The 26924-nt window shown below is 39.8% G+C and overlaps 1 protein-coding gene across 1 annotated transcript in view; it reads left to right on the top strand.

The window, feature by feature from the left end:
- COL25A1 (collagen type XXV alpha 1 chain) overlaps positions 1-26924 on the top strand; it is a 295524-nt gene that overhangs the window by 189477 nt on the left and 79123 nt on the right. Inside the window, exons 8-12 of the mRNA XM_056489411.1 lie at positions 5767-5793; positions 5959-5985; positions 17200-17271; positions 18155-18262; positions 21079-21114. Coding sequence (XP_056345386.1) covers positions 5767-5793; positions 5959-5985; positions 17200-17271; positions 18155-18262; positions 21079-21114 — 270 coding nt within the window. The remainder of the gene's footprint in view (positions 1-5766; positions 5794-5958; positions 5986-17199; positions 17272-18154; positions 18263-21078; positions 21115-26924) is intronic.

Below are 26924 nucleotides of genomic sequence, written 5' to 3'. Positions count from 1 at the left end.
AGGGCTGAGATTTAGGAAATGCATGGATTACAGTGCATTGAGCAGTAAGTGAAAGTCAGAAGGCTTTTCACTTTGCCAGAAGCCTTTTTCCTTTCTTTAAGATTGTGCCAGTTTTTTCTGCTGCCATATAATTGGTCTCACTGTCACATATAGCAGCTACTTGACTCACAAGAAACTTAGCAGATTCAAATCATAATGTTGACTTAGATTAATTTCTAGAAATAGTAGAGCTGATCCTTGTTTTATTGTGCTCAGGCAATGGGTACATAGTCACATATCCTCTGTACCACAGAATCTTTGTAGGACTGTTTGCTTTGTTTTGTAGGCTTTCAAAAAAAGCATTATGTTTGTCTGTGGAAGGGAGGGAAAAGCAAAGAGAAGACGACTGTCTTACTGGTTAATCAAAGAAAGAATGTCAGAGAAAGGGAGAGGAGATCCCCTTTAGCAGATTATTGCTTGGGATATTGGGCCTTGTGCTTTTGCCTGAGTCCTGGATTAGTGAGTTAGCAGCTTCTAATGTGAGCTGGTGGTTTTTGTGAGCAGCATTATAAGTTAAAAAAAAACCCACCCCATCCCAACCTCAGCAAGAACACTGCATGAGAAATTAATGTCTAAATTACAGTCTAAATGGTTTCTTGACACATTTTGGGTAGACTGTGTTCTCCTGCCTGTAGTTTGTAAACTTGTCTGATTTATATATTGCTATAAATCACTGACTTCTCAATACATTTGTATGAATTTACAGCAGGAGTCATTTATAATTTGCTTGTTGTGAATGTTAATGGAGCTGTTTATCTAGATTGCTACATAAATCACTTTTATGTTTCTCAGCTTAAATCATTTACATAGTGTTGTTTAAGGCAGTCACAATTATTGTGTCAAAAATTCAGGTTTTTTTTGCTCTGCCTTAGGACTTTTAACAAAAAACTTTAGAATATACAGGGAGGAAATGAGATACTAGTAAGAGTCTTTTGAGACATGGTTGGTTGAAGTTTTCATCTTAAGTCAGTCATATTACAGGAGAAGAGTAACATATGTAAAAAAGAAGGCACTTCATCTGTAGAAACTTTTCAGATTCACTGAAAATTCTTCTGAGTATTTGTAAAATAGTTACAGGGTGAAATGTTGGCATTGTAAACTAGCATATGTAAACACTGGCTGAAAACATGGCCAAGCTCAGCAGATGCCAAAACCACATTGTCCCAGTAGTTCAGGGTTTGCATAGTGGACACAAGACTGAAATGAGTGTAGGAACTTTGAAATAGTTATGAAACACAGTGGTGTTCCATAATGCTCTGTGTAACCTCCTATCATTCAGCATATCTGATCCTAATATTTTGCAGCCATTAGAGGATAGACTGGGGACTGTTGTTCCAGTCAGATTCTTGTAATTTATCGAAGTCATGAGTCAAGTTTCAAAGAAAGTTCAGCTTTTGTATCTGATTATTTTGTTGTTACATGCTAAAGCCACCTTTTTGCCTTAAAGTAATCTGCAGTATAGAAATAATTTATGCAATGTATGAGATGCTATTTAATTGTGAAAACATGATTAAACTAAGCTGGCAAATTGTTTCCCTGTTTGTCTGGGTGACATTGGAATAGCTGATTCACTTTTCTGTTCATTTCTGCTAGGCTGCTGTTGCCTTAGGCTGCCAGGGTCTCTGTGGTGCTGCAGCTGCTGGTGGGGATGGCTGCACTGCACACCCCTCAAAAAACCTTGCAAACTGCATTCAGTCCTCCAGCTGCCAGCTTGCCTTAGCCCATGGCTGCTGTGGTGGGAATGTAGGAAAGCAGTGACTGTGTCTGAGAGGTTATAATCACCTCTGTCTTGTGTGGCAGCTCTGCCTGATGGGAGCTGTCAAGTTTGACATCAAGTTCCTTAGGAGCTGTGAGGGTGGAAGATCCCAATGGGACCTGGGACTGTCACAGTTCACTGATTCTGTTGGTTGGTTGGTTGTCCCACCTTGTGCTGGAGACTGGCTGGTCCTTCTTGCAGCAGCATCATATGGGCTGTCTGAAAGTCAGGAAAAATCTGCACTCCTCTGTACTGACTGGGGCTTTTTACAGACCCTCCAACATTGCTGTTCCTTTGTACTGAGAATCTCTTTACTATTTTCAGTTCTGCTATCCCATCAAGGCTTGTAGCCTTTTGGGTGAGTTTTGCAGCAGAACTTCCTGTGTTATGGCTAAGGACAGATCTGTAGCAATAGGTATGTGGAGAGACTATATCTGTAAGAGAATTTTGATAATTGTGAATGTTTGTAAAACCAATATAAGTCAACTACTGGCTTTTTAAAGAGGTCTCTGGATGTAACTTTTGCAAAACTATATAGGTGGCAATGGCCTCAAGAGTGGAATACAAAATTAGCATCTTTCAGGGAGTGAATTATAAAATTTCAGCTGTGTGAAAAAAATCATGCTGATCACACTCAGTTAATTCTAAGGGAATGTTGCCTGATGAAGACTGCAAGGATCAGTCTCCTGTTTTCTAGTATTGCATTCTCTTGCCTTTCTATTCCTGTACACGTATTTATAGTAATGTAAAATTTCATCAGTGTATAGAAATGGGATTTTGATAGGAAAAAAAAGGGGGAGGGGGTCACCTGTCAGTCATCCTGAATATGGCTGGTTTTTGGATTTGACCCTAATTTCAGCTTTGTTCTTGGCTGGCAGGTGCCTGGAGGCCTTTCAGTCTTTTTAGGAGACCTTGTTTTAAAAACAGTAGTATTTCTTGCCTAATTATGAATGCAGATTTTGCATGTGTTTGAGATTTACAAGGCCTTGCTTATGTGAAACAGGCTATAAACTCTCCTTGGAAATGTATAGTAGTCTGGAGTAGCTAATTACCCTTTGAGAAAAGAGCCTCTGTTTCCAGTGAAAACACTGTAAAGTTATTTCAGAAATGCTCTGACCTCAGACATTTCATGTAACTTACACAAAATGCTTTCACATTTGTTCAGCAGCTCGTGGCTTGATCTCTGCCATCTCATAAACGAAAGCACAGAAGTCTCCCTGGGAAAAAAGCAGCAAGTCCATGCAGTGGCCTACAAAACTGGTGTTATTTTACTCACTCTGTGCTTTGTGTCTGTACCCTTAAACAGAAGAAACCTTGCCCTCCTTTAAACAAATCTGTCTCCTAATCACACTCCACCCCCACAAACCCAACTTTCCCTCCGATTTTTCTTCCTCCCTGCCTCCACTCAGTGTACACACACTAACAAACTCTGCAGTAAAAATCTTGGGAGAATTTCTCAGCACAAATGGAAAGAAGATGTCAAAGGCTGAGGATAGGAATTTTCTGTTTAAAATTGCAAAAACAATAGAGGACAATTAAAACAGTGGGGGGAAAGCCAGAGATGGATGAACAAGCCATGAAAGTATTCCATTAATTTTTATTTTGATGAAACCCCACTGGTTCTCTTCACTTGCATCCAGAAGAGCCATTTTTATTTGCAGTTGTTTGTTTGTTTTTCAAGACTTGTGGAAAGCAAAAGCATTGCAGATACAACTGAAGAGACTTGTGAGAATGTTCACACTGTCAGTGTTTTTTTGGGCCTTTGCAGAGCTGTTTTTAACTCCTGGTACAATAAAATTGTCAGATGTTTATGAAGACTTTTATGAAAAATTTCTATGCTGGAAGGGTGACTCAATAGAGATGACAGTGTGTGCCACTCAGGGAGAGAAAACACCAAACAATAAAATACCAAAACAAATGCTGATTATGATGTGCACAGGTCATTTTCAGAAAATAATGCACAGAAACAGGAGGAAAAAAAACAAAAAGAGAGATATGATTCAGTCTTGTTAAAAAGCATGTTTGGGTATAGGCTGTACTTTCAGAGAAGTCTCAGCAGAGGAGAATAGGCAGGGTAGGGGAAGGGGCCACTTGTGCCCTTGAGGTGTCTGAACACATTGCCAGCAGTTGTACCAGGGAGACAGTGCAGTGCCCTGCAGATCTGGTGGCTGAGCCCCTCATGAGAGCTCTAACTTGTTTCTGTTCCAGTGAGCCAGCTTAATTCAAGCACCTGATGTGATCTCTCCTCTTGTAGTTCTACCAACAGGCAGAGCTGTGGCAAGCAGCTTAAGAAAAGTTATGAGCCAAAACTCATCAGAAGCAGGGCCACTCTTGGGCATAAGATCAGCACTGAGCATCTAAATGAAAAACCAGCTCCTGCAGACAACATCTGTTTACAGTCTCAGTCATGTCATGCTCTCTATAATTTCATGCCTAAGGCCCAAGAAATAGGATTCTGACTGTAGCAGATGCTATTTGCACTTTGCAGCCAGTAAGATATTCAGAGCCAGTGCTGCACTTAGTATTCAGTATGCATTTATGTGAACATGTGAATATATATATATATATATATATGTATGTATGTATGTATGTATGTATGTATGGTGAGACCTTAAAGGTGCAGTCAGGTTGTGTCTATTCATTAAATTGTTTTGTTTAATTTGTTTTTAAAGAGGCCAAGTGCTTGCAGGGTGACACAGAGTAGGCAGGGGTCATAGTTAATTGGGCAGATAGCTTCCACTCAGCTGGCAGCAAGCACTCTCCTTCCTGAAGGAGACAAGGGGACATCAAGAGGCAGACTTGTTTCTGTGTCCTCTGCAGCAGACAGAAGAGATGGCAGGCCATGGAAGGAGAGGCATATGCTTTATTTCCTTGAAAGATTTAGCAGCAGATGCTCTTCTCTGGCATGCATCAGAAGCCCTTAAAACTAAGCAGAAAATTGGCTCCAACGGGGATTCTCAAAGGGTTGCCTCTGGTTGATCACATCTTAAATACACAGCAGACTGACCTCCATTCCACTGCATTTATGTGAACCACGTGAATTTTTACCAGTGTTGTTAGTGACAATCTGCATACACCCTGACAAACACACCCACACTGCCCCACACTCCGTGTTATCACAGTGAGCCATGCTGGCTTGAATGGCTCCTTCTCTGTTTACAGCTGCTTTCATATGGATCTCAGGTCCTTCTTTATGTTGAAACACCTGCATATCTTTCAGAAAGCTAGAGGCAGAGTCTGCACTGTGTAAGAGTTTTGCAGACTGACAGCATTTTTATTCACAAGATACTAACCTGAAAAACTGGTGGGTTAGAAACCTGCTACTAGCTTTTTGGAAGTGCTCAATAAAAATGAAATAGGAAAGGACTTCCTATTTGTGATTCTGTCACCTTACTGTTTGTTGGGTGGTAAGTAACAAAAAGTAATACTACTGGAAAGTCACACTACACAAAGAGCTCATTTTGCCTAAACAATCTTCTTGAGACTAAACATCAGTATTGCCAAAGAAAGGAATGAAAACCCTACTTTTAGAATTTTGAATCCATTTTTCTTTGGCAATCTAAGACAAGGAGGGAGCCAAAATACAGGACAGATTTATATATACTTGAATTTATTAAGTGCAGTTGCAAAGAACTTTTACAGTCTAAGAAAACTTTTGTTATCTGATAGAAGATAAACTATTGTCCCTAAGTGAAATCCATAGATATTTTGCCATTTCAGGCAAAGTTTTGTTTGTCTAAGTAGACTGATTAAACACACAAGTGTTAGCAAACTATTCAAGAAATAGTGTGCAGTTCCTATTATTAGTACAGTGAAGAAGCCATCTCTGGAGTAGCACTGGCATTTGGAGTTAAAAATTAGAAGGAATTACTTTGTTGGGAAGAAATTGCAGATTGGCACAGGCCTGTTTCTTGCTGTGTCCCAGGACTTCATCAGTATCAGTAAATAATCTTTGCCTTTGTTTCTTTCAGGGCCCTCCTGGTCCAAAAGGCGAGAAGGTGAGTTGATGTTTGGGTGATTGTTACAAGGTGACTGGAAAGCCCTCCCAGCATGAACTCGAGAGAACGTTTGTATTGATGCAGTGAAATGTTAGATGATGTAAGGGAGCTGGGTAGCACACAGATGCTGTGTTAAACCTATCATCTCATCTTTCCACTTTGCAGGGAGATCAAGGTGATCAGGGCCCTCGGGTAAGCATCTTAAAAAAAATGTTCCACTTCCCCTTCGCTGAGTAGGCAATTAGCCTTTAGTGCAAAACTAAATTAAAGTACACTGTCTGAGCTAATTATGCTTATTAGCTGCATTCTTGCTGCATGTTGAAGTGTCTGCAGGACAGTAATACTGAACGTGGGCAGGAAGATTTGAGTGATTCCATAGTGCCCAGCTTCCATTGTGGGTGGAAGCAGGTTCCACAGTGATTTTGCTCTGCTGTACAAAGCTGGCTTTCCTAACCAAACCGTTCCGTTTCCCCAGCAATGTCTTCATGCCATGCATGGGCTTCCACAATGCAGAGGGCCAGGGGGTTTCTAATAAATGTACTTCTGGATTTCATGTAAAATGTAGCTAATATTTAGTGGATTATGAACAACTATAATGTATGCATGTGTTAGCTTTTTTCCTGCCATATATGTATTAAATATTTTTAGTAATAACGACATTATCGCCTTGTAGTTACAATCCAGACAGTTTGAACATGGTTTAATTTAGGAAATGAGGAGGTTCTTTTAATTTCTAAATGTCATGTTTATTTTAACAGAAATAGAGGAATACAGGAGTGTAAGTTCAAATGGATTGGCTGTGCTAGTTTACTTTTCTTTACATCTGTGCTTCATTAGAAAACGCTTGGTTACATTGTTCGGATGATATAGTAATATCTTTGGTTACATGTTTATAATTTTTCCCATAACTGTATGTTCCATGGATTATTTTCTTCTGTTAACTATGTTAAATATTTTGAATTTGCAGCTTTATTTCATTCTACTGTTTTGTTTCATATACTTTGCTTTAATTGGGTTTTACATTTTTTCAGCCAATAAGATTATCTAAAGTCACAACATGCTTTTACAGCTGATTTTGATGTTCTGTTAACTACCAGGGTGTCCTAAGGCTGCACATCATAAAGACAGCAGCCTGAGAGTGAACAGCTTTAAATATTATTTCAGTTGAAACTCAGTAAGAGTTGGAAAACTACTTAAATAAGTAGTTAAAAAAGAAAGTGAAGAGTAACAACGAGAGCAACATACTTTTTTTTCTAGGTAACTAATACACAAACTAAAGGTTCTGGATAATGTAAAAATTTCTTTTTAATTTCTAAGCAAATTTAGTGTCTCTCTGAGGGCATTCTGGGCTGTATATTTTTGTCTGGTTCTGTGCTACAGAGCTTCACAGGCAATGTGAGGAGAGAGGTGCAGGGGTGCAGAGCAGTGCAGTGCCTGTGGCTTAGGAGAGGATGCTCCATTCAGGTGGCTTAAGGCAGGCTTGAGTGTAAGTGCACTAAGTGGCCTTACATGCAGAAGAATTAGAGTTCTTGCATTCACATTCTCTACTGTGGCTTTAGATTCAAATGAACAGGAGAGTAAATTTGATTGAAGAATCAGAGAGGGATGCAGTAACAAGTATGGAAGAGCAGTTGTGAGGAGCATTACATAGCTGAGGATAAGAATCTGGAATTATGACTGCCAGAGACATTTCCAGGGAAAAACCCAGAGGTCTGAACTCTGGAGAACAAATAAAGTGGTATCAACACAGGGGAATGATGATGCAGAAATCTTGGTAAAATGTTGAAGAGATGTAAGAACTATTAAGTGGTTAAGGCCACTTCCTGGTGTGGAAGTGTTGGCAATGCCTGGTAAGAAGATGCAGGTTTGGTCAGTGTTACTGCAGTGGGACCTCTGCCATGCAGAGATTGTTGTGTTCTGCTTCACCAAGACTTACTCCATATACAGGAAGGTAGCAGAGTCCTTACTGAGACATATAAATCATGGTTATGACTATTTGAGGGTTTGGTAAATCAAGTGCAGATAAAAAGCAGAAAATATCCAACCTGAGGAATTCATATATAAGGACACCACAAAGTTGTTATCTGCAGGAGCAGCTGGCACTTGAGACTGAATTCTGTATTTGATTACAGAAAAGGAATTCAATAAGGTCAGCAATGGAGAGGAAGAAGTGGTGACTAGCATCCTGTGGACAAGCTGAAATTTTACTAACTCTTTAGTCTATGCAGGTTGTAGTAACATACCTCCTTTTTAAGTATGTGGGTCAAACTTGGGAAACTTGCCCAGTGTTGCTGGATTTCCCTTAATCTATTTGGAATGTGTTCTACAGCTTCTCCTTTTTCCCCCTCCATATTTCACAAGTGAAAAGTACTGTGAAGCCTCTGACCATTTTATGTTTTGTGGCACAGCAGTTATCTCTTCTGATAACTGTCTTCAGGGTGAGTCTGCTCAACCTGTTGTGCCAGGGGATTTACAATATAATTAATAGAATTTTTATGTGTGAGCCACTCATGCACCAAATGAAACTGAACCCATTTAGTCCTGGTTGGTTACCTTTGCACATAGTTTTCCATCACTGCGTGTGTAAAATAAATGGGTTTGGAGGTAATGGCATACAACATTATTTTTGAGAAATATTGTACCTGAAAGTAACTGGGGCATGACATTAACATTTGGATTTGACAAGTTTGCAGATAGATTGGATATAATATCTGAGAGCAGTGAACATTTTAATGCTAATTCATCTTTTACAGGTAAGGAGCCTGAGGTTTCTTTGGGTTTTTATTTTTACATACTGGCTTGAAACAAGCATTTAACTTAGCAAAAACTGTTAGTGTTCCAAGCTATGACTGAAATTTCAAAATCACCCTTTTTCTTTAGAAAAGCTTATTTCTTTTGTCCAGGCATTTTTGTAAAAGAAATCAAAATAAAATGTAAAGACTGTCCAAGTCAAGATGAGACCTTAAACTTCCAAAATCTGCTAAAAAGAAAATAGAAAGGTATTTGTGAGAAGATTTTGCAAGATGCAAAGATATTGTTTTCTGTCCCCTCCCTTGATATTTTTGAGGGATCCTTCTTTCTGAAATAATTTCAAAATTGTAAAAATAATAATCAGTTATCTCAAAATTTTTGCAGTCATTGGACATGTAGAATATATACTGAACTGGTTTGAAGTTCAGGTTTTCTTGAAAATACCTTCAATAAAGTCATACATAATGGAAATAGGTCTTCAGAGGTGAATATCTGGGAACAGAGTAGCTAGTATGGAATGTCTCACTGGATGTGGAGGGGAATTTTGTAATCAAGGATGAGGAAATGGCTGAGGTACTTCATGCCTTCTTTGCCTCAGTCTTCAACAGAAAAACTGGTTGTCCCAAGGGCAACCAGCCCCCTGATCTGGTAGACAGGGATAGGGAGCTGAACAGATCCCCTGCAATCCAGGAGGGAATAGTTAGACCTGCTGTGCCCCTTAGAAACTCACAGCTCTCTGAGGCCAGGTGGGTTCACATGGAGGTACTGAGGGAGCTGGGGAAGAGCTCACCAGCACTCTCCATCATTTATCATCAGTCCTGGCCAGCTTTGGGTACCAGATGACTGGAGGGTGACCATGTGACACCTGCTACAAGCATGGTTAGAGGAGGATGGAGGGAACTACAGGGCTGTCAGCCTGACCTCAGTGCCAGGAAAATTTGTGGAACAGATCATCTTGGGTGTGACCATGCAGCATGTACTGGACAACAGGCAGATTGGGTTCAGCCAGCATGGATTCAGGAAAGGCAGGTCCTTCTTGGCCAACCTGATCTCCTTTCATGACCAGGTGCCCTGCCTAGTGGAGGAGGGTCAGTTGAAAGTTGGACTTGATGGTCTTGGAGATATTTTCCAACTTTAGTGACTTTGGGATTCTTAGTCTTTTCTCAGCCTTCTGTAAATGACATAATAAATATCTTCTAGCCCTTAGTTGAGATATATGAGAGATTTCTAGCTTAGTAGGGCTATAAATCATTAGCTAGAAGCTGCTTTTATATTGATTTTGGTCTAGGTGAAATGAGATACCATCCAGAAGCCATGCTTAAGTATTTTCATAAAATAATTTTCTACTTTCAGTATGTTTAAGTAAATTTTCCTATTGGCTGGGGTGGCACAGAACTGATAATATCTCTAAAATATCTTAAGCAGGAACGATTAAGTTCTAGAAGAGACAGGAACTCAGAAGTTTATTTTATTTAGTTCACCTTTATTGACTTGAAGATTAAAAACATTCATTGAATGCTGTTAAAACAGTTAGGTTCAGATAGAGATATAATGTTCTTTTCTAATTAACCCTTTCCCCTGTTTACTTTTAATATATTTTCTACTTATTTACTGCCTGGTAGAGAGAAATCATTGCTTTGCAAGTTCTACTCTTCTATGTTGACATACTATTTCAAAATTACCTAGTATCAACAAAAGTAGTCAGGGAAGCAGTGTATTTACTGAAATAACTAAATACAAATGTGTGCATATATAGACATAAGCACTCTTTTAAAATTAACGTATTTCTTCACTTGTTCTATTATAGACACAACTTTTATAAATTTTACCATATTAAAGGGAAATTAAAGGTGTGCAAGCAGTAAATTTTGACCTGATTTTTTGAACAAAAAATTTAAAAAGCCCTTTTGCTGCCCCTAGTGACAATGCATAGAAAAACTGTATTCATGTCCTTAGAATCAGTACCTTAATCATTAATTAGAAAATATTATTTACTGAATTATGATTAAACCATGGCCATTAACTTTTCACCCCCCTTTAAAGCCATCCTATTTTGTACTTTATAGGGGATTTCGGTTTTGGTTTGTTTGTTGTTGTTTGTTTTTTTAAAAGAAATTGACAGTTATGCTTCACAAAAGAAATAGTAGTATATAAATGAATCTGATTTCTTGCCATCCCCAAAAGCAAAACTCAGTTTTTTGGAGTGAGGTCAGGCTGACGTTGCTAACTGTAATGAGTGTAGGTAAATCAGTTCTGTTACATGAAGATTTGTTCCCAAATGTTTCATGCTGATAATTTTTGTCCTCATTCCACATCTTGTCAAAGTGAAAATGTATAGTATTAGAGTAAAAGTATTATGTTAATTAAATACAGTGTTGCATAATTTAAATTCTATTTAATGCTATGAATTTCTTCTGCTCTTATGATGATTCTTATTTAAGTCTAAAAGCATATATATGTTTTATTACTTCAAACATATAGCAGACACAGAGTGCTGCTTTAATTTCATACTTCACCAGTATGATTACACTCATGGTTGTTTCTTCTGTTGTTAATTGACCTGTGTAAATCAAATTATAGGTCAAGTTATAAGCTATATTTAGCTACTGTTTCAAGCTGTACTCTTAGTTTGCCACAGTAAGTGTATTTAAAAAGCATTAGTGATTCCTTCTTTTATCATAACTTTCACTGAAGCAGAATCATTGAGAAAAGTGCTGAACATCCAGTTTAATGCCAATTTGTCTGTGAGCAGTTAATTTAACTTCTAAGACTTTGTTTCCTTATCTGCCAGAAGGCAACAGGGGTATTTACATACTCTATTCCTGGGATTAATTATCTGCACTGGCATTGGGCTGTTGTGGCTCGCCTGTTTTCCATTAAGGCGAAACTAGGGTGACAAATTGGAGCAAGGTAACTTGGCTCTCTGTAACTAGGAGAGGTTAGGAAAGAACTTGGATGGTGCTGGCTGCCAACTTAGTCTAAAGCTTGGGGACACTCAGACTTGACAGAGTTCACCAGAGTATCCCTTTGGCTGTGAATGTCCCTCTAGGGCCAAGCTATGCCTTTGATGTTCAGCTCCTGAGGTTCCCTTGGGGAATGCAGAGCAGCTGTGACACTCCAGAGAAAGTGCCACATACCTGCTCCCGAGACGAGGATGTTGTCATTCCTGTCTTACCAGCTAGGCAGTGCCTGTCTTCTCTCTCCACCAGTTGGTTTGCATCTTGCCCCTTTTTAGTAATGCCAGAGGAATGGTGAGGAAGGAAGTCTGTGTACATCCTGTTCCTTTTTCTACAGCCCTGTCCTGTGGCTGAAAATACACCATGTAGTTGTTGCATCTCAAACTACAGCTGTCACGCAGAAGTGCTGCAGCACTCAACGTTTACATTAGACAAATTTGATCGAAAACAACTCCTAAAAACATTAATCTAGTCCTAATAGACATCAGAGAAGAAGCTTGAACCACTTACCTAAATCACATAACTGCAACAGGTAAAAAATTTGAAGATAAACATAAGCCAGGAGAGAAGGTTTTTATTTTGAGAACCAACTTGGTTATGGACGAGCCAATCTTGCTAAAGTTAACTGGGTACCTACCACTGCTTTCAGTGAGAGTAGCAGGTTGGCCTTCAGAAAGGATATTTTATGGAGGTCAGATGTGTGACTGCTTATCAGAACACATAATTGAGTTGTGTAGGAAAGACATTTGCCTAATCTAATTCATCTAATAATAGGACAAAAGTAGAGAAGTGTTGGCTTTTTCCAGTTTTATTTAGTTTGAATGCAGTGTCAGGCAGATTTCACAGAGGTCATTATGGGAAATAGTGCTTTTATGGCGATCTGTTTATTCTAGATCTTAAATGCTACATTTTTGCCCTTTCTTTACAAAGTCTGAATCATTATATAATGTATTCAAATCAGGACTCTTTGCTGAATGTTTACCTAAGTAAAAAGACATTTCTGGATTCTTGTCTTGCTGTGGTGTACTGTTTTTGTTAGCAGATTTGCTGCTGGAGAAAGCAGCAGTTCTGATAAAAGGGATTATATAAGAGAGCTCCTGCTGAGAGTCCGTGGCATTGTACAGGGTGATACCAAACACTGTATTCCCCAGGGCAGGTACAATAATTAGCCACAGGACTGGCACTCAGTCTGAGGGATTAATTAGAGCTGGAGGTGGTGTTGGAGAGAGGCAGAGCAGCCATAAAGAGTGTCAGGATCACTCTGGCCTGAAGCCTGTGTGATTTGATGTGAAATAGCAGCAGCTGGCTGTAACCTTAGGAAGTGCAAGAGAACAGCAGGTGGTAATTCCTGTCTCATTTACCATGTCTTCACAGGAACATGCTAGCTTGTGCAGCTTGGGTTTATTGGCAGGTCAGAAGGAAAATCCTAGAGAGGACTGTGACATTTACCATACTGAACAAATGCAGTAGTCAAACTGGAGTGTGTGCAGCACAGTGTAAAACCAGTAATACTGTTGTTTAATGTGACAAGGTTATGATGACCTTATCATACTGACCTCGTGTGGACCAATGGACAGAGCTGAGAGCACTGTGAAAAATCTAGGACAGCTAGTGGGAATTACATCTTTGAGGCTGTGATGAATGTAACAGGAGAACTGTTTCATCCAAGTAAAAAATCAGACAGGGAATGATACGATGTTCCAGCATCCCTCAGTTTTCCCAGTAGCCATTTTGTGGGGCAGGTAGGCTTTACCTACTCTTCCAGGTGGGTAATGTTGTCCCATGGCTGTTGGCCTCCATCAGGAATCATGTTTTGCTTGGCATTTGGGCAAAAATGGCAGTGAGGCATGCAGCAACTGTGCTAATTTAGAAATTGTAGCCAGCTAGCGTTTCAGGGTGAGCTTGAGTAGCTGTCAGCAGAGGAATTTAGTAGACTAGTGGTCGCTGTTGATGACTGTAGTGTTTTGTATTCTGTTAGGGCCTCCCAGGGTGTAGAACAAGAACCCTTCCTGTGTGCAGTTCAAGAATCAAACCAAATAAAGAGAAAATTGAGTAACTTTGAATCCGTCGTTCAGAACAGCCTTCGATAGGGAAAAAATAAAACAGTTCCAGGGGATATTTGTGGCTATATTTATAGCATGACAGGAAAGGAAGAGAACTCATTTTGTGGGAAGGGTAGCTCTTTTTATGCCTTTTTAGAAGCACATTTGTGTGCCAACATTATCTTTCATGGATGCCAGAGGGTGCAATGCCTTCTAAAGCCTCCCACACATGCAAAAACTATGAACCTATTGTAGTGTCTTTGCTGGGTTCCGTTTAGTGTTCCCATGTTTCTGGCTCTCTCCAAAGATGTGTGTTACTCATGGGGAGATGATCCAGGTCCAAACTGGCATTGCATGTATCTGGCTGTTGGGTCTAAGGTTATGACCACGTTGGGCAAGGGAAGGAAAGCTTTGTCCTACTTGGGAACAAGCTGGAAGAAGTAACTAAGCTGCAGATGGAAGAACAGAAGAACAGGGTTGACCCTTTTCTCAAGGGTTGTTTATGGAGACAGAAAACTGCAGTGCTGATAGCTAGTCTTGAACTTGCCTGTGTGGTGTTGGGAAGCTTTGGGAATGTGAAGTGCTGAATGTAAATGGTTCTGTGTACAGCTAGACAGATCTTTCCAAAGTCTTTCATTTTTTCTCAAGGAAAAAGAAAATCTTTCATGACAAACAACTGTATTTTCTGAATAAGCGCCTTAAGTAATTCTCAGTTCTCCTTCATGTTGAAGATGAAAGAAATCAAAATTAATATGAGTTTAAAACATCAAATTGCAAATATGCTAATTTAGAGGTAACTGAAAATTATTGTGCTGTAATTCTAAATGCTGATGAGTAAAAATTAAGTTGTTTAAAATTTTTCTGTTTATCCATTTTTTCAATAAATGTCATTTATTGCTTGATATTCATATTTTACTTATGTAGGTTTCTTGTTTGAGCTCATTTCCATTACATGGATATTGTAGTTTTATGCAGAGAAAAAATGGATCATCTGCATAGCAGGGCTAATGAGTCACAGATGTAAAGATTCTGACACATTACTATCTAATAACTTCTTTAATTTATATTCCATAATAAGATTAATGCAAACCTGACACATCTGTTTCCTAAATGATGTACCATTCCAGTCCTATCAGTGTCTCAGGAGTGAGTCCCTTTATATGTTGTGAGTTTTAGCCTTTTTTGGTTTTGTTTTGAGTTTTTGTTTTGAGTTTTGTTTCTAAAGAGGAGATTTCAGGTCACTGAGTAATGCAGTTAGCCACACTGCAGTTCATCCCAATGAAGTGAGAAAGCTGCATTTAGCCACTGGCTTTATGGGATCAACTTACAGGGTCTCAGCTTCATTTCATAGATATATAGCAGGAATAAAGATACTAAATGCAACTCCAGGATGCTAATGAAGAGCATGTATTCATCAAAAAGTTACTCTGCCTATTTTTATAAAGACTGGTGCAGCTTTTGTGATCCCCGTGCTCTCTGGTGTGATGAACAGGGCAGGTATTTGCCACATTAAAAGAATGTGCCCTGGCCTGTTGGTGCTCCCCACCAGGCCAGCTGGGCTGCAGAGAGCTCATGGGCTGCAGAGAGCTCATGGGCTGCAGAGAGCTCATGGGTGCCCCAGCAGAACCTTCACACAGCACTCCTCAGAAGGGCCCGTGCCTGGCAGCAGGAGCAGGGCACAGCCTTCCCTTCAGGAGTGCTGAGCTGGCATGGTGCAGCTGTTTGGTCCAGGAGGAGCCCCCAGAAGGGGGGCATATGGGGGGCTTAGAGCTCCCTGGCTGCATCTTATTTAATTTCCTCAGCCTGATGCCTCTCTGCTATTGAACAGGCCTCTGCTTCTGACAGTGAAGGATGTCATTGCCTATGCTAAAGGCAAGGAGAGGACCTAGGGATTTCCTCCTCTTTAGGAATTCACTGCTCAACTGCATAAGGTTTTGGCTTTATCAGAAGGTTTAATTCACCCCCTACAAGGCAGCTCAAGAAAGGTGAAATCAGTGCAAAAATTCACCCCTTATATTGTGACAGCAGGCCACAATCACCACACTCTTCCCTTTCTGTGCCAGTACAGTACAAGTTTTGCACATTTTGGTAGAGCAGAATATGAGAAACCATATGTGGCATACAGCAATGGAGGGGTAAAATGGATGTGAAAATACTGCTCTGTATGTCTTGAAAACTTTGGCCATTATGGACTACCCAAGATCTAGCAGCAGATTTGTGTTCAGTGTTCATAGCTGTATATGTGCTACCAGTTTATGTGCTGAATGTCATATGTTAAACAGAATGTGAGCAGAATATTAATTATACAAAGCACTTCAGAGCATACTGTCATTGCTGATGAGTTCTGCAGCAATCCAGAGTGAAGGCTTTCCACACACATCTCTTGAAGTGCTGTAGTGCATTTCAGTTGAAAGTGGCTCATCATCTGCTGGCTGATAGTCTTAACAGTTTTCAAATGATCATAACAATTTATTGCAATTTTAAAGAAAGACACCTCCATGGGAGGAATAAAGATAAAAAAAAAAAAAATCTAAAATCTCGTGATATTCTTGCTGTGAAGTGCCAACCTGCTCCCGCAGTGCAGTGCAGACCTAACTCTGTTTGCCATATGACAGCCCATTTCCTGTGTGTCAGCAGTGTGGGGTGTACAATGTAGTGCTCTGTTTGTCTGTTAGTAAACTGTCTCTGTGGTGTTGGTGTCGTGCTGTTCTCGTACCATGTTGTGCTGTGTCCCTAGGGTCTGCCAGGCTTCCCCACAGTTGCTGCTCTGCACAGTAATCAGATCCTCACCGTCAAGGTTTGTGGCTGACATCTACCTGTTCAGTCAGGTCTCTCTCTCTCAGCATAAAAGTGCACATGAAAAATTGTTTTTAACATGGAATACCAGTGAATTCTTATGGTGGACCTAAGCCAATCCTCACTGCCTTTGCATTGGTCTAAGTACTCCTGATGCAGAGTGTGGAATCGAATCTATGACTGTCTGCCCCTGGAAATGCCTCCATTCCCCATGGTCCTGGTCACTGTTTTATTTTCAGATTAGTTTTTTCAGTTGTTCTGCTTCCTTAAGGCATACATGTGTGGAAACTGTCAGTGAACTCTATACTGGTTACATGTAGAGTCAGATATTTGTGTTAGATATCAGAGGTTTAATCTGTACATCCAGATTTTTTCAAAGTGGATTTTCAAATTAAGCAGGAAGCAGTCTGGTCAAGCTGGAACTTCAGACCTTATAAAAATAACACCAATCTTCATGGCACACTATGCTGGTTAGAAAATCTGACTGAAAGTTGAACTGGTGCTTTGTCTCTAGAAGCTTTGCTGAAAGAACAACATATAAAAATACTGATTTTTAGAGCCCAGGTAATGAAAAAACTAATACACATACAGAATTCTCATGCAACATCTGGGGAGACAGCAGTTAAGCATTTAAGTCATTGTATATGATTTAAATGATAGCAGTATGTCCTGTGGAATAGAGGTAGTCTTTTTCCAAAAGCAAATGCACAGTTTCTTCCAGGCAGAAGCACCAGTTCATATTATATTAGCTATTATAAATCTAATGAATATGTCTTTATTTCTTTCTCGGGCCTTCTGATGTCTATTCTTCAATTCTCTCATCTCTGATCTTCAACCTTTGACCTCACCTGCCTGATCAGATGGTGTTTCCTAAAATCAATCATGGGTTTCTCTCTGCTGATCAGCAGCTCATTAAACGCCGCCTCATTAAGGTAGTGCTCCATCTCACTGGAGTCTGGTTCTTCTTTACATTCAGTTTACTCTTTGCTGTACCTTTTTGTCAGATGCCTTCCTATAGCAAGTTGTTCACTTGAAAATGCTTTGAAATGAAGCAACTGTTAATGATATTAACAGTTAAAAGACTATGGGTGGCTTTGCTAAGTGATAAACGTTTGAGATGCCAGCAGCTTTTTCCAGGGCTTTGTAGTGATGTGCTGGAAATAACTAAAGCACCACTTTTGGGTGTCTTTTCTTTTTTAGAGGGGAGAGTAATACGTTTTGACAACTCTCTTGAAAACTGACTTTTAAAAATTAATAGGTAAAAATGAAGAGAGTTAGCTAATTGTCACTATAAAACAGCCTCCCAAAACAGATGGAAAATTATGTACAACTTCATGAAGAAGCAGTTATTTTCCATGCTCAGTTTTGAAATCTATCCATGTATCATTCATGGGCTTGGAAAATTGCTATGCAAATCTGTTTATTCTCAGATGCAACTTTTCTTTTTCGCCTCAGCTTCCTTATGATTATGCAAATCATGAAGCAAACCGATGCTTATCAAAAACAGTCACTTGCTCTGGAGAACTAGATGAGTGAAATATTTCAAGACCATCCCAAATTTTGGCATATGTGCTGTTGGTAAAACAAGCAGTTTAGAATCTAAACCTTCTGCTCTATGGCTGAGTGCACTAGACAGATACAAACTGTTGGTCTTCAAGGCAAAGTGCTGTTTCTGCCATAAGCAGGGAAGAAGCCACTGTCCAGTTCATGGCAGCTTCTTCCAGCCCAGCTTGCTCTCTTTATGGGCAAATTGATGTGTTTTTATGTGGTTGATGGCTCTAAAGCAAATTTGTGATGAGTTTGTTATTGGTTTAGGGGGACCAAGGACAAGCTGGACCCCCTGGACCTCCAGGGCCACCTGGACCCAGAGGTCCCCCAGGAGACACTGGCAAAGATGGTCCTCGTGGGATGCCTGGCTTAACGGTGAGTCTCTCTGCTGCTGCTTTGGTGTGCTCATTTCCCTCCAGTGTATGCCAGAGTAGTGTCAAAGACATTTTCTGAGGTAAGGCTGGCAAGTAAGACTTGCAGAAGCTGAACCACAGGCAGGTTTCAAGGTGTACCTGAAGTCCCACACACACAGAACAAGTCTAGCAGGGCCAGAAGTAACACCAAGGTCCCTTGCCTCCCACCCCTGGCACTTTCCCTACACTTTCTAGGGTTTCTCAGTCACTCACTGATGTTTAATAGCTGTGTGAGCAGAGTCTGCCCCATTCCATGAGTAATAAATGTTTCTATTCAAACTTCAAGATAAAACTGATTTTGAGGCCTCATAGCATGGATGTTTTGACTTCTCACTTCTTAGTGGTTTAACCTCAAAAGTCATGGAATAAAGTAATAAAATGCTAAAGCTGCCCAAGTTATGATAAAGTTTGGAGTTAGATTCTGCAGTCTTTAAACAAGAAGAGCAGTACCATTTTCTTTGGCTCAGCCCCTGTATTTCATTAGGACAAGCAGCAGAATCCAGTGTATTGTGTATTGTTTGTTTTAGGCACAGGATGAATCCCACACTTTTTAAACAGGTGCCTAAACACATGACTTTTTAGAAAAGTGTTTGATTTTGGTTTTTACATTTTGTGGCCTCCTTAATTTTTATTCCTTTGAAAGAAGTACCTTCCTTTTCACCATGAATGCTGCTGTGTTATCAGTGTGGAAATGGAATCACAGTCAGGAGAGAAACATGAAAAATGAAATGGCACATGTACAGATGCACACACACATTCACATCCATTAAAAGTGAAGACTGTGGCCAAGAAGATGCAGAGGGAGCCAGCAAGGTGAGGACCAGCACTGGCAATAGAAACTGCTTTTTCTTGAAGAAAAAGCATCACTTGTCACATGAGGCCAGGATGACATACATTTTTCCTGCAGGGCCTTTTTAGTAAAACCAGGAAAGAAAATATCTACCCTCCTGTTCTAACACTATTCAAGTATTAACTGTCTAAATGTAATAAAGCATGATAATAGTAAGATGTTGCTAAAATTTCCTGTGAAAATCCAGCAAAGCTGACCAGTTGAGACTTCTAGGACTCTAGGACTTCTAGGGCAGGACTGAAAGCAGAATCCATTTCTGACTGCAGTGATAGTGTTTTAGTAATTCACATACATAGATGGGGCTGGCAGAATCCCCTGGCCTTGCTGATTACAGTGTGGCTGTGTGTTGCTTTGTGCTTTTTAGCAAAGGGATCATTAGTGTTTCTCATAACAGGAAAGTCATGCATTTTATGCAATGAGGTCATTCTATTTTATAATAGTTCTGTAGTGATTTTGACTTTAGATGGCAAGAGAGAGTTTCTTTTTATAGTTTTTAAGCTATGGCTATCTTAAGCCCTATAACATTATAGAAAATCAGTTCCTAATACTGCATTGGAATCAGATACAAACAAGCACTCAGGCAGAAACCATCCAGTCTGCTGCCCCTTGCTATGGTTCTGTACCCTCAGGTTGATGTTCCTGAACCTCAGAAGGCTTGTTCCCCTATGGCTGTGGGATACACAGCCAAATAGGAGAGCTGTAAAGGGAAAACTTAGCTGAGAGGGAAGGGCAGCTTTGTCTTTGAGGTGAAGCTGTGTGTGGAACTTTAAGCTCGTGAGGTGCAAACAGCAGCTGCACTGTGCTGGGCTGCTGCAGCATCACTCAGCTATAGGAGGATGTCCTTAGAGTGACCAGTGACCATCAGGCAGACATTGTCTCTTTTTCAGAGTTAGATAAAGGAGGGCTTCTCTTCCAGCCTGTCCTTTATAATCACCACAGCTATAAAAAGTGTTTTGGGGCAGTGCCCAGCCACAAACCTGTGCCTCCATGGCTTCTTTCTCCCTGTCCCTGGTGTGTTACAGATGCTGTGTGTTTGCTTCTGAGTGCAGTGCATACCCAGAGAAGCAGTTCTGGTTCTTTTCAGTTGCATCATCAGAGCGGTTCTCATCAATTTTATGACAGGCTTTCTTTTATGACAAAACTGCTAAAGAAGACCCTGCAGCTGTGCTGGTACAATAGTGCATGGAGTACCCTGTACTCAGTTGGCTTTTCAAGGCAGTGATGTATAAACCAGACCACTAAAATGACAGGAGCTCTGGTTTTTTGGGTGGGTATTTTTAGCCCGTATTGTATGACTGATATGTCATACACTGATTTTAATATCTCTACAGAGTGATGTATGTGTTCATATGGGAAGAAAGGAGAGGAGATAGGTTCTGACTGTATGTAGAGTTGTGCCCACAGAAAGAGAATATGTTGGAGAAATGATGGTTCACCATTTTGAAAGCCAGCCTAGGTATTTAACAGCTGAATAATTATTTCATGGCTTCAAAATACCAATATTCATGGTTTTATGGAACATGGTAATTGACAACAGTAGGTTATGCCTGCTGACTGAGGGGATGACACAGACCAGTAATCTTGGAATATATAAACTGTGGGATACAGCACATATGTGAAAATAACCTTTCCCTGTGTCCTTTAGCACAGTGGAATGGAATATTATGTTTGAAACAAGGGACAGAGTCAGGACACTGTTACTTAACTCTTGCTTTGAGAACTATATCATTACATGAGTGTGAAGTAGTGCTTTTTAAGATGTCTGTGGTTTGGACTACCAGGTTAAAAAGCAAAAAAGTATTATGTTTCATGTGCAGTTAGCTGCCATACCTGTTTAAGAATGAAGTTTTTAAGATACTTTATTATTGGATAGAAAGCTGGATTCAAGAGATGTTGCTGAAATTATTCACTCTTTTTTTTATTCAAAGGGTGAGCCAGGAAAACCAGGAGAACAAGGATTGACAGTAAGTATTCTTCCAGTTTTCTAAGAAAGTGTAACATGACATGTACCTTTTAAAATGGGAAATTTCCAAAAGCTTTATGGCTGTGTATTTCCTGACCTTCCTTTGTCACAGGCTATTTAAGGCCTTATTTGTGAAGAAAATGCAAGAAAGAGAATATCCTCTGCTTAAATACAGTCACATGTCACATAAGACCAGCTTGGAGAAGCAGAAGGAAACAAAACAGCTAAGGGCACAGTAAAAGAAAAAAGAACCAAGCTGGGGGTTCCCAGTGCCTGGTCCCCTCTTAACCCTGTCTCTGAAGCTGAGATGTTTCTACCTTGAGACCACTGAGCAGCACAGGAACTATCTGCATGTTTTACAGGCCAAAATTCAAGCTGTCTCTGTGTCAAGGGCTCTGGGTCTTTGCCTGGCAGAACAGTGAAGAGACAGCACTGAAACACTCAGAAAGTTCTGCTGTTCTGAGGTTTCAGGTTTTTTCCCTCTGTGTGTGTCAAATATTTCCGATTCATTTGGAATTAAATTGAAGCTCCACTGGTTGTAAATCAGCTTTAGCCACTGTTAAGGTATCATAAGTTTCTGCCTGTCACATATTCCCAGAACAGTGGAACATGCTGTGCTTTTTCTCCCTTAAGAGCTCTCTAAACACTGTCATTTTTATCTTTATGAGAGATGACAGATTGTAGCTCAGGGCATGTGGTTTTGATTCCTGAGTGCTTCTGAGGAGGAAGATTATCAGTAATAATCAACTCAACAATCAGTTCAGACATAATTATTATCTGAATTTGTGAAGATTTAAACAGGTGAGATGATATTTTACCTTGACAAATTGCAAAATATTTTCAATTGACAAAATCCAATATCTTTTGAAAGAAAAAAGATGAAGATTCTGAGACTTAGGTATCTGCTGTGATCAGATTGCTGTACTTTTTCATTTTGCAGTAAAGGTTTATCCATTTTAAAATTAAAGCCTCCCAATGGTACTACCTCATGTTTTAGCATGGTTCTGGCCTCTTTTTACTCTTTATTTTGGTTTCTGAGCACCTATGAAGAATAGATGCAATGGCTAGGAAGGGAGCTATTTTGGTTTGTTTTCTTGTATTTGGAATATTCTGCAATTTGAACTCTGGACAGAACTCACTCAGGTTCTATAGAAGTTTCTTTCTATTCAAGACCAGATTGCAGAGTCACAGGATTTTTGAGGGCTTTTGATCCATCACCTTTTAATCCCCATGTTCAGAGCATTCCCACTGCTCTAACACAACCATCCATCTGTGTGTGAGAACTAAAAACTGCTACTACTCTGTTTCTGTAAATGCAGATGTGTTTGAATGGGAAGAACAGGTGTTTAAAAATCAAATCAGCAAGCTCAAGCTGGAGAAAGATCGCCGACTACATGAATTTCCAACTTCAAATATCTGCTTGAAAAGTCAGTCTGATGGCTTAAATGTTAGGTTATGTATAGATCAAGTAAAGAGCATCAGAGTATCAGGGAGGTAATTAGTTTCTTTTTATTCTTCTTGGTGCTTCTGACACTCTTTATGTCAGTACAGATTTGCAGACTTCTCTTCCCTGTGGAAAATGTTACAATTGTTCAGGGACTGTTTAGCTGTTTCTGACAACTTCTGTCATGCATTTCATGAATTTCTGTACTGGAAATTCAGATATTGCTCCAGGAATAGCTTATTTCCCAACATATATGTTATAAGATTGCATTGCTAGAAAAAATAGTATATTGTGTGGAGAGGAGCACAGGTCTTTTCCTGCCTGGGTTTCTTTTTGTGCATTTTTTGCCTATTATCTTTTCAAAGTAAAGGAAAATGAAGATCTCTGCCTAGAGGAGCTTCTAGGTTATTTCTGGAGGAATTCTTTTGTAAGGACTTGCCTTTGTTTCACACCTAGAGTCTCCAGTCTGAGTTAGCTTCCTGTTTTTCTTCCTAATGAAATTAAAACTCGGAGTTTAATCAGTTCCATAAACTGCTACCAGTCCTGGTCTCCCAAAGTCCATATGTTGGAGTGTGCTGTGGTTTCCTGTTTTCCACCTGTCCATGGCCCTTTCCAGTAGGAAGCCAGTACTGTGGTGTATATTCTGATTCTTCCTCTGAGATGGAGGCAGGGTGCAGCCAAGAAAAGCACTAAATGCTGGGAGAGAATCCTTGCAGTTTAGGTGACATGCTGAAGGTTGTGGAAGATAAAGGCTGTTCATGGCCTGTAGGGTCACATCCTCTGAGGCTTTAAATCCCATGGTGCTGTTCAAGTTAAGGATAGCAGCAAGCCTGACCTCTGGGTTATAGTAATGGGGACAGAACACTTTTCTCTTTCAGAAGCATTTTTTACACTTGTATTTGGTAGCATGCCTTGGTATTTCTAGATGAATGTACATGTTACTGATAGAGCTGGCAATTTTAGTATGAACCTGTGAACTAACAATGGCATAGCTTGAAATTACTTAGTTTTCTATTTTCTCACAAAAGAACGGGAGTAAATTGCTTGAAGAGCACAAGACATGGCAACAGAAATAGGTAACAGTGTTTTCCAGCTTGTTCCTCAGGATGTGCCATGAGCCTGTGGCACAGGCTGGGTGATGTGTGAACTGCTGTGTGAATCAATACATACAGGTAACCAGGGCAACCAGGAAGCCTCAGCTGAAATGCAGAGAGTGGATTTATTTCATCACCTCACTAACAGCACCGGGCAGCTGAGACACACAGCTCCATTAGGCTCAGATTATCCAGTGAAAAGAGACAGCCAGGGATCCAGGCTCTGTCAGGCTGGGTTCATCCCAGGGCTGCAGCAGGGGTGGGCTGGGCTGCTGCTGGCCCCAGTGTATCAAAGGTGTCCTGCTGGAGCTGTTTGTCACAAGGCTGTGCTTCTGTGATCTCTCCTTCTCCCAGCAGAAGGCTCAAGCCTGTCTGTGAGAGTGTTACCTCCACACAGGAATTCTGCTTCTCTAAACAGGCAGAGGATGAACAACAGTAGACATAATAACTGGAGTTTCCCCACATTGAAATTCTTAGCATTCCCAGCCACAAGGTCACTTGAAGTGAAATTATTTCCTCCTTAAAAAATCTTGTGGGTTTAACCCTTTCCTCCCAGCACCTGCAACAGTGTACCTTGATTTACAGAGAGTTGGAATTATTATGCATTTGGAATTCTTGGAATGTTCATGTTCTCCTTTCAATGAAATGGGAAATCCAATGGCTCTAATGAAAAGCTGGCAATTTGCTGCAACTGAGAATCTGCTGGCATGTTTTTCTTCATATTTAATGAAGTTCTGTGTTAGTAAATAAAAAAGAAAGCAATGTTTCAGAGTGATGAGGAAGGGCAGTAATAACTTTTCTCCCTCTCAGGCAGGAGAGTTTTGCTTGGACCATATACAGAGAATGACACTGTTTGAGTTCTCTGACATGAGTTCTGCTTTAGCTCAAGAAAGTTCATCTTCAAGACAAGGAATAGCCTTTATTTTTCCCTATTTCCATTGTAAAAAAATGTATGGGTTATGGCATGGTGGTGGGACAATTTAGGATGTGGGAGATTCAGTTGTTTCTTACAGGAGTCTCATTCTCCTTTAAAAATCATTCCAGGCTGTCTAAGTGGCAGCATGCTGCTTTTGCTCATCTGTCCTTGAGGTCTGGATATTTGGGAGAACTCTTTGCAAGGGTTTTTTGACTCTGTATGTTTCTGTGTCTGGAAGAATAGGTTTGCTCTTGGAGCCAAGAAATTTCTTTGTTGGTGAGATGGAGGTTGAAGTTATAAAGATGTGACTGCATGCCTCTTTAATGTTAGAAGAGAATGAAAGAATGACTAGTAGTTGAAATTTGTGTCTGGTTTCCATGACATTTGAAAGCCCTGCAGATATACTTTCTTCAAGAGTTGGAGGTATCACTCCTCTGTGCACAAAGGATTAAGAGAATTCAGGGGCAGGTCAAGCAGTGGGGTGACCAAAAGGATTAAGTTTTGAAATATTATGTGAAACAAGAAAAATGTATGCTACTCAAGAGAGAAGGCCAGTAGTTCCCATAGCTTTTCAACCTTTTCAGTTAAAGTTTTGTCCTGCCTCTCATAGTTTGTCGTGCTTCCCCTGCCATTTGTCTGCAGTTCTTGGTGATAAGGATTCTTTAATACCATACAAGAGTTTTTCCAGTTTATTTTCTCTTTTTCAGAGAATAATAGATGAATTTGTGATTCTTTTCTACCCAAGAGTTAGGATTTCTGTTTGCAGACTATTCATGAGAACTTAGAGTCAGTGATGGAAAACATTAAAGGCTGACACTGGCAGATGAACATGTTCAGATTAATAAACTGCAGTAGGATAGAAGGTGTTCATGGGATGGTTTTGTTCCTAATTTCCGTGTGGGAGAGTTTTGTTTTGGGTTTTATGTGTAAAATATTTTAAACTAGTTCATATTCATAAAAATTATGGAATATTAAAATATGCTTTGTTTTCAGCTCCCTTTTTCAGAACTAAATTTAAACATGTTTAGTGTACAACTACTTCTTGTCAGTGAAAGAAAACCTCACTCTATTATTTTCTTCCCCAAAAGAGGCCCTAAAGACAGATGAGTAGTTTTGTATATGTTTTACATGAACAGAACATTCCAGAATAACCAGAAAACTCAGGTAAAGGTGTCTCTTTGCAAAAGAAATCTATACTATGATGATTAACCCAAATGCAAAATCCCTCTACTTTAAGATACATTGTTTTCCAAGCTAGTGCTTTTGTGCTTATACAGACTTGCTGGGCATCTGTTCAAGAAAGTAAAACCTAATGTTATTTCTTTCACTGGTTATTCAGAAAAAGAAGGATGTTCTTCCAAAGGATATAGCCATATTTGTGAAAGACAGTGGAAAAGTGTAACCTTGCAGTTAAGTCTGCAGAGTGTCACATCTTTAAAATGAATTAATACTGTTTTTCATCTTATGTTAAAATGAACTCTCTGGGATCAGGCAGAATTGTCTGGGAAGTTCTGCTGGTTTCAATCCAGCCTTTCAGGCCAGTGGTAGAGGCCAGATTCTCAGCTGCTGTGAATCTTCATAGCTCCTCTGGGAAGTCACTAATTGTGATTTTGTTTTCAATGGCCTGAGTTCTTAGGCACCTTCTTTGTTTTATTCTGATAGCATGTTCATAGTAAACTTTATAAGGTGTTGCTCCTAAGCTGTTTAGCTGCAAAAGTTTATGAGAACTAGCAGATGAAATGGAAATTCTCAGTTTGTGCCTTTCACAGCAACTATTCTTGGGGTTTTTTTGGGGTTTTTTTTTGGTTTTTTTTTGGTTTTTTTTTTTTTTTTTCACTAGTACAGTTGCATTGGGCTTAACTTGCTGGAGATCTCAGGGAAAATAGTCAAGCATTTTGTAACCTCTGCACTTCAGTAATGGCTGCCACAACAAATGACTAAAAGAATGAAGAACCTCTTCTTGAGCACTAATTTAATAGTTATTGCAGCCCTTTTCATCCATTAAGGGAGATAGCGTGGGAGAGGGTCACTCCTTTTTAAGAAGTTGTAAGAGATTTTTCATCATAGTTAATCTCTTTTATTAACTGATCATTCTTATATCTATGTGATGCATCAATATTACAGTGTTGAACATTTCAATACTAGAAACTGTAATCTTTATGAAACACTCCTCAACCATGCAGGTACATATTTTCAGAGCTGTACACAAAGGAAATGGGATCCAGACACAGGCTTCAGTGAAATGCAGATTAGATTTTCCAATCTAAACAATTCCATTATTCTGTTCTAAGTGTTTAATGGTTCTTGCAGGCAGCAAAGGGAAAATACCTGTTCTCAGGAACACTCCTGGAACTTCT

Source organism: Oenanthe melanoleuca, chromosome 4, assembly GCF_029582105.1.
Source record: "Oenanthe melanoleuca isolate GR-GAL-2019-014 chromosome 4, OMel1.0, whole genome shotgun sequence".
In the NCBI taxonomy this organism is placed as follows: domain Eukaryota; kingdom Metazoa; phylum Chordata; class Aves; order Passeriformes; family Muscicapidae; genus Oenanthe; species Oenanthe melanoleuca.
Note: the sequence above shows the minus strand (reverse complement) of the source record. Positions and strands in the feature narration are given on the sequence as shown.